This window comes from Hordeum vulgare, chromosome 6H, assembly GCF_904849725.1.
Source record: "Hordeum vulgare subsp. vulgare chromosome 6H, MorexV3_pseudomolecules_assembly, whole genome shotgun sequence".
NCBI classification, from domain to species: Eukaryota; Viridiplantae; Streptophyta; class Magnoliopsida; order Poales; family Poaceae; genus Hordeum; species Hordeum vulgare.
The window spans coordinates 2,044,564-2,052,589 of NC_058523.1; the positions used below are offsets into that span (position 1 = coordinate 2,044,564).

General features: G+C 43.5%; 1 protein-coding gene across 3 annotated transcripts; it reads right to left on the minus strand.

Moving 5' to 3' along the window:
* Nucleotides 1-435: 435 nt before the first annotated feature.
* LOC123402358 (probable L-type lectin-domain containing receptor kinase S.7) lies at nucleotides 436-6,281 on the minus strand. Of its 3 annotated transcripts, none has more exons than XR_006611260.1 (6): nucleotides 5,593-6,281; nucleotides 4,063-4,167; nucleotides 3,185-3,749; nucleotides 1,284-1,834; nucleotides 1,106-1,171; nucleotides 436-622 (listed from the first exon to the last, which is right to left on the minus strand). XR_006611260.1 is itself a non-coding variant. In XM_045096280.1 (5 exons), the coding sequence occupies exons 1-4, from the start codon at nucleotides 6,203-6,205 to the stop codon at nucleotides 1,285-1,287; spliced, it is 1,833 nt and encodes a 610-aa protein (XP_044952215.1). In that variant the 5' UTR covers nucleotides 6,206-6,281; the 3' UTR covers nucleotides 1,028-1,171; nucleotide 1,284. The 3 variants fall into 3 exon arrangements, 1 of the variants encoding a protein (XP_044952215.1); XR_006611259.1 differs by lacking the exon at nucleotides 436-622 and adding an exon at nucleotides 654-892; XM_045096280.1 differs by lacking the exon at nucleotides 436-622 and having other exon boundaries at nucleotides 1,028-1,171.
* Nucleotides 6,282-8,026: the final 1,745 nt, after the last annotated feature.

The following is an 8,026-nucleotide window of genomic DNA, read 5'->3' on the forward strand; positions in this document are numbered from 1 at the left end:
TAAGTGCTACGACTGTTGTCGATGTTGATGCAAGGACTGACAAGGATGCTAGTCGAGTGTATGTGGCATCGCAAGTCCAGGACGTAAAGTATGCCGATGTGGTCGCACTGGAAAATCACGACGCAGGACGGAATGCTGGAGAATCCCTGTATAGCTTCCAGTTTACATCATCCCACTCCACACGTAACCAGACTTCTTTGAGGGTTTTGGCTTGTAAGAATTGGGCAGTCATCTCGTACCGGAAGCACATGACAAGCTTCTCTAGCTTGGGCATAGCCCCCAGTTTGAATGTCAGCGACGCCTTAGGACAGCGGAAAATCAGCTCTTTTAGCCGTCTGTGCGCCACAAACGACAAACTGCCAAACCCACAAATTCGTAGTGGTTCATGGTGCCAACTGAACTGCCAACCTCAGATTATCAAGTGTTAACCAAAATCATACTTCCCTAAAGTTCAATTTTTCCAATGTTTACAAAATCTCTTCCATACCACCAAATGTCATCGAGGACAACTAAGAACTTTTTCGACATGATAAAAGTAGCCAGATTTGTCATATGCATGTTTAGTTTATCAGATTATGCTTGTTGTCCCAAATGCTGCAAAATCTCTCAAAATATAGTCCTTCTGTCAAAACCATATCAAAGACATGTCAAAATTATTAACTCAGAATGTTCCTTCCCATTCAACTATTGGTAACACATGCAAATTATTTACAGATTTGTTGGACCATTGTTATCTTTCTGACATCCCTAAGCGAACTATTGGTAACACATGCAACTTTGTCATTCTTTCTTGACCATCAGTCTTCCGTCTCATGCATGCACGTACTCCTAGATTTTCTACCAACCACCCTACTTCTTCTTGGCGACCAATTATTTGTGGCTCGCGGGTGTCCTACATTGTCAGCAGGATCGCAAGATGGTTGTGATGCCAATTGTCAGAGTAAATTTACACTCCAAAAGATGATTTTATGCTCACTCTCATGAGATTTCACGCTCACCGAGAGAGGCTAAGTTTTTGCGTTGTGTATTATTGAAACTTTACTATTTCTTCCTCGTTGCTATTTATTCCGTTACAAAGCAAATGATGGGTCGGTAGTGATCCTACCTTGGCGCGACAATCCGGTTTGTGCTCGTGCCATCCCACAAGCTAGAGACCGGGTTCAGCCAGACGCTGCATGCACGGCACGCACAACTATTATTGCAAGCTCAAGACTAACTAACTACCTTGAGCTGAAAACTAGCAAGGAAAAACAAATTACTAACAACAAGATTAGACAACTAACATTATAGCCGCTCTCTCCTGTTGTGGCTGGCAATTGGCAACTCTATGCCTTCCTCGAGGAATCTCATTGCCATATACATGGAAGGTCGCTGTCTCTCATCTGGGTGAGAACACTGGAGGCCAAGGACAACCACGCGCGCCATCTCTGTACGGTCGAAGATACTTAACCTGTGATCAGCAAGACCATCCACCTGAACGTGTTGTCCACTGCCACCACCAAGTATGTGCAAGATATTCTCCCTTGATTTTCCGGTACATGCAATCTCTAGTAGCACGATTCCGAAGCTGTAAATATCCGATTTGTGGTTGAAACGAAATTCGCCCTCCTTCATTAACTGTGGATCCATGTATCTCCTCGGCCCAATAGCAATTGTGAACACTGTTGCTCCATTTTGGTCGGTGATCATCGATAGCCCGAAGTCAGCAAGCTTGGCATTGAAATGATAATCTAGGAGTATATTATCTGGTTTGATATCTCTATGCAAGATGGATGGCTTGCACTCGTGATGAAGATAACGAAGTGCCGACCCTATGCCTTTCACTATTTTGTACCTGTTGAAAACATTAGGAAATGAGATGCGGTGACATGTATACATCACATGCAATTTTGTTTGTCTTCTGGGATCTGAATAATTTAAAGTGCATTGTCGATATACCTATTTTCTATGTGCCATAGAAAAAAACATTTTTTTTGTATTGCTCACTCTAAACATCAGAAATTTGCAAGCCATTTTTTCATGCCATTACGATCCCATTCACAAAATCAACGAACGGGATCAAACATGGGGAAACACATGTAAAACCCTACCTGATGATGTTAATGTAGGTAAGAACTATAATTATATCTTAACTGTTGATTCATGATATTACATTTTGGTAAAACACAATTCTGGTAATTCATTCCGCTAAAAGAGTTTCTGTATAACCGTTTCTAATAGTAGCTCAATTAATAAACCTTAGTGAACATTTTGCATGTAGTCCCTATAATTAAGAAAGCAAGCAGCAATGTACTTATTTAGTCTTTTCCAACATGGATGTGTGGTTAAGGGAGTCTGACAGGCTAAATGTGACCACTTAATGGTGGGTACACTTATGGACTAAAAATAAAATATTTTTTGAGTATTACTCATTTTGTTCCTAAATATAAGTAGTTTTAGATATTTTAATATGGACTACGTACATACGGAGCAAAACTAATGAACCTACACAAAAATATGCCTATATATCCGTATGTAGCCCTATTGAAATGTATAAAAAGACTTATATTTAGAAACAGAGTTATTATATCAGTGCAAGTTCTATCATATTCAATCTTTACAGCAAAAGAAATGGAATAAGGTAAAATTTGTATAGAAAAGACCTGTTGTGACTTGGACACTGGATTCTAAACTTCAACTTGGTGCAAAAAAAACTGATAAAAATGACCATGCTAATAAGAAACCAGATGTGTTGGCACCTATATGTGTTACACTAGTAATATATATCACCCGTGCATATATGGGACATATATGGATTTTACCTATCAAAAATCCCCCTTTCGTTTAACTATTACTCCATCCGTTCCTAAATATAAGTCTTCGTAGAGATTGCACTATAGACTACATACGGAGCGATAGGGATGAATCTAGACTTTAAAGTATGTCTATATATATCTGTATTTAGTTTATAATGAAATATCTAAAAACACTTATATTTTGGAAGGGAGGGAGTAGGATTGATGATGTTGTGTCTCAATATTATCAGCTGGTGCTTTCCGAGTACAGAGGATTAATATCTCTTTAGTAGTCATAACCCCAAAACTTATTAGTGTTATTATAAGATATAGAATATTTATGTTCTCTCGGTGGAAATTAATTCTATTAAATGCAAATAGATCGTGCATGTAGTAAGAGCAACACATACCTTTTCTCCCATGATAGAACTTGCTCCCTGTTGTGTAGGTGGTCTGCCAGGTTGCCATTAGGTATCCACTCAAATACAAGCAAGAGTTCAACCTTTATCTGCCTTTTCCAACAACTCTTGCCATCAATCAATCTTAGTCTGCCACACCAACCTTTCAGACTGACTAGATTCGTGTGCTTCGTATTACTAATTGTCTGGAGCTCACGGTGCAACTCCTTGGTCTCACCCTCGGCCTTCAATTTCTTCACAGCCATTTCATGGCCCTTTATGGTCGCCTTATATACTGTGCCATACTGACCCTCTCCAATCTTGCTTTCCTTGGAGAATCTGTGTGTTGCGCGAGCCAAATCGCTGTAATAGAACTGAATAACGCCATTCGTACGCGACGAGAGCGACTCGCATGCACTTTTCCAGTAATAAAATGTAAAATACAACAACGAAAGGATGATTATGATGAGGAGTAAAACGAGGACCCTTTTGACAGCAGCTTCAGGTGAGTAATGGGAATTCTCAGCTGCTTCTTTTGTCGCAGCCACCGCTTCTGCTGCCGCATGCGCCGATTGTTCTGCTCAAGGTAAAAAAAACATCAGGTAATCACATTTGAATTTACAAAGTATCTGCAGCGTTGATACTTATTGTACAGTAAATACCAACTGCAAAATTTGTGTGAGTTAAATTACCACAGTAAGTAATCAGGTAATCACCCCTGGTATGTAAACCTACTTTGACTATCACTTTTAGGCGCTATTACCACAGTAAGTACCATACAGTTTATGTTGACGAAAACCTGCTGTACCAGGGCAACGAAAGAGAATACAAGTGATAGATATTTCTTAATCCCTAAAATTACAAATACACATTAGAGATAGTTGGCATACCTGCAGCAGCGGAATTGAACCAGCCCAATCTTCTTTTCCTATATCCTGAGATATAATATACCCTTGACCATCTGCCCATAGAGGATAGCTCTTCTCCGACCTTTCCTGGATGAAGTGGAGTAGCAGAAAATCAAATGATTGAGATGGCAGCAGAAGTTTGCATAATCCCAGAACAATACACACTACTGTGCAAAGCCAGCCTCCTGCTAGCAATCGTCCTTGTACTGGTACTTTTGGCAGGAACAACCACAGAATAAACACGCATATACAACCAGCCGATCAATCCATACTTTAGTTGATTCAGCACCTAGCAATGCACGCGTATTTGAGGATTGTTTGATGGCCACAGGGGCGTGTCACTACTCGTTCTTTTCTTGATTCCAAGGTATATATTACAAGGGTTAAACCTGTGTATATATAGCACCTAGGACCAACACAAGCTAACATAGCCAGTTACAAGTGCCAATCCTAGTACTACTAGGTGATTTGGCATGTTCAATCTGGACATGAACCACACACGTCTTTGTTATTCCTAAGAGTTGGCACTCTAGTGTTGTACCCCCTCCGCCCGAAAATACTTGTTGAAGCAAATGGATAAAAATGAAGTATCTAGAACAAATATTTTCGAACGGATGGATAAAAGTTTGTTTATCCAATTACCGGTGTGTATTCATGTGAAATGTGTGTTGCCATTTTTCAGATGCTGGAAAGGAGAGAACAATAGCAAAGCAAAAATGCGACAACTTACCGTTGGTGAGATATAGTTTGAATTATTTTGAGAGATGGAACATGGAATTTTAAAAACTAAAAAACTAATTACTTATCAGATTTTGACTACGTTTGCTTATATGCAGATATACACTTTGTGTATCATCAATAAGATGTTTGTAGAGTTGTTAAACTTTTTTTAGCTCAAAAGTTAAGGTCAATTTTACCATATCATCATGAATCACCATTATCAATGTCAAAACACAGTAATTAAGTCGCCCCCCCCCCCTCTCTCTAGTATATTATTGTGTTTTACTATAGCGAGTAATAATGATAATAAAATTGTGTGACTTCTTTGCACGGTTCTAAGGCTACTCATTGTGGGCAGTATCCTATAATAGTCTCATGCGTATGACACTACATTCATAATACGTATTATCATAAACTAGTATCATAGATAGTCATATTTATTGACATGCATGACACATAGTAGCATAGCAGTTAATATGACACAGTATCTACTTATGTTACTCTAATTTTTTTCTTTTTTTCTTTAATTGTCTGTCACATCAGCATGTTTGCTAGTCCCAAGTACACGATACTAGCTAGCTAAAATACTCTCGTTATAGCCAGCCTAAAAGAACAAGAGGTTGATGGAAAGTATCAGGGCAGAGTATTAGTTTGCGCTTTTTTGATGCCACACCGAAAACGGTCAGATGCAGTTTTCGGTGGAACGTCCTATATGTGTCATTATTTAATTGGCCGTCTAACGCCAAATTGTAAAATAATTAATTAATTAGACACTTACGAGTACCTACGTACCTTGGAGCGGGATATCAAGAACCTGCCCTTGGTAAAGGCTAGCGTGGTTTGTGATATTATTGATCTCCAGTAGCACAGACAGAAGCACACCGTACTTGGCCGCGATTGCCAAGGCGCTGTCACCGCTGCGGACGATGTAAGGAAAATGCGTCACGTCAGCGCCGTCGCAGCTGCAGGGCAGCGGAATCCACCCCTTCCAGTTGGCAGCATTATCTGCTATGCTCTTGGAAGAGACGATCTCCGGCTGGTAGGTTGCCAAGCCGTCGTCCAACTTGTTTTGGGCGATGTAGAGGCCAGATTGGCCGATGCCATTCCCTGTGCAGCGGCACCTAAAGGGGATGGTTAAAGTTGTTTTGGGGGGAATGACTTGCTTGGTTGCGGTGTTGAACGGAAGTTGGTTGGCGGCGACGACGTCGTGGAGGGTTGTGGGGCTGAATTGGGAAATGAGTTCCTTGTAGGTGATGGTGTTGGGGACAACGTAGCCAATCACGGCGGACTGGCATGTGCTCGGCTTGGTGCAGGTGAAGCCGGTGGCGGATGCAATGGCTCCATGGAGGCGAAGCAGAAGGAGGAGGAGGAGGAGGAGGTGGTGGTAGGCTGGTGGTGGCGGCATCACCAACTAACTTAATTCTTGCCTACCAGATCCGAGCTTGGATTTTGGGCCTTTGCATCTCAGGATTTCGCCTCCTAGAAGACAATATATATGCTGCTTGAGGCCAGGCAACACACTCACAGCTACTCCTTCCGTCCGAAAATACTTATCACAAAAATGTACGAAAATGAATGTATCTAGACGCGTCGCCTCTCTCTAGCGGCACGGGGGAAACCCTCCGGCGCGGCCACCCTCCCTCCCTCCTCGTCCCCTTCGCCTTGCTGCCGCCTGAGGAGGCCGCCAGCGAAGCCCGGTCAGACTTCGGTGAGGGTGGCGGCGGGGCCTTTTTCTGCGGGGCACTTGGGCGGATCTGGCGCGTCTGCGCGGAGGGCTTGGTTGGCGCGGCTCCGGCAGTCGGTGCTGCCGATGAGGGGAGGGGTGGCGCATCGGTGGGCTCCTGGAGTGGCCGCGTCGACCAGGATCTGGTGCCGGCGTGGGGGCCGCGGCTTCAACAACGGGAGGCGCGGCGCCGACTTAGACAGGCGGCCCGGCGACGTGCGGTGGGGGTGATGGCGCGGATCTGGCGCGAGGAGGTTTCGCCCGGTGACGGCGGTGCAGCGAAGCTGCCACGAGCAAGGGCTGCGGCGCGAGCGGGCGGAGGGGCGGCAGTACGAGGCCGAAGGTGTCCTGGATCTGGACGCGGTGGCGCATCTGGGCCCGACTAGGGCAGATCTGGGCTCAGCGGACCCGCTCGTCCTGGGCTGTCGGTGCTTTGCCGCCCCGGGCAAAGGCGGTGGTGCTGCTTTGCCGCTCTCGGAGAGGTGGAGGATGGCATCGCGGCGGCGCTTGATACGTCCATTTTTCATCATGCTTTCATGTTGATATTTATTGCTTTTTGGGCTGTTATATTACTTGTGGTGCCATATTTATGTCTTTTCTCTCTTATTTTGCAAGGTTTATTTGAAGAGGGAGAATTCAGGCAGCTGGAATTCTAGACTAGAAAAGGAGCAAATCCTAGACCACTATTCTGCACATCTCCAAATGCCCTGAAAAGTTACGTGGATTTTTTCTGGATTATATAAAAAATGTTGGGCGAAAAAACTACCGGAGGGGGCTGCCAGGGCGCCACAAGCCCTGACACCGCCACCCCCCTGGTGGCGGAGTGGGGGCTTGTGGACTCCCTGACGGCCCACTAGCCCCCCCCCCCTCTTTTGCTATATGAAATGTCCTGGTCCAGAAAAATCAATCGGGAGCTTTTTCGTGATTTCGCCGCCGCCACAAGGCGGAACTTGAGCAGATCCAATCTAGAGCTCCGGCAGAACGATCCTACCGGGGAAACTTCCCTCCCGGAGGGAGGAATCGTCGCCATCGTCATCACCAACACTTCTCTGGTCGGAGGGGAGGCATCTTCATCAACATCTTCATCAACACATGGTTAATTACTATATAAAGCATTCCTTTGTTACTATTTGATTGAAAATATCTGTAAACACTAGATATAAGCCGTGCACACATTTGTATTTCCCTGTCACATTCAAATAAAAATGTTTTCTAATAAATTTCGTATTTGAAGGTTGCACAAAATTATTACTGTTATGGAGTACACATCTACACTTACATTTTTCTGAAACATTAAAATTTAGTTGCTTTCTTTCCTTTTTGAACCGGTCTTAGTGGAGCCATTTAAGGTTCACGCATAGTGTCATGCTATATTAGTGTCACTCGATTTTATGTAATGGATTTTTATAAGAAACAAGCTTTGGCTCACACCTTTTTTGTAAGGCAACATGTAGTACTATGTGATGGGAAATGTATTTACCACTTGTAGAGTAAGGTATGTTA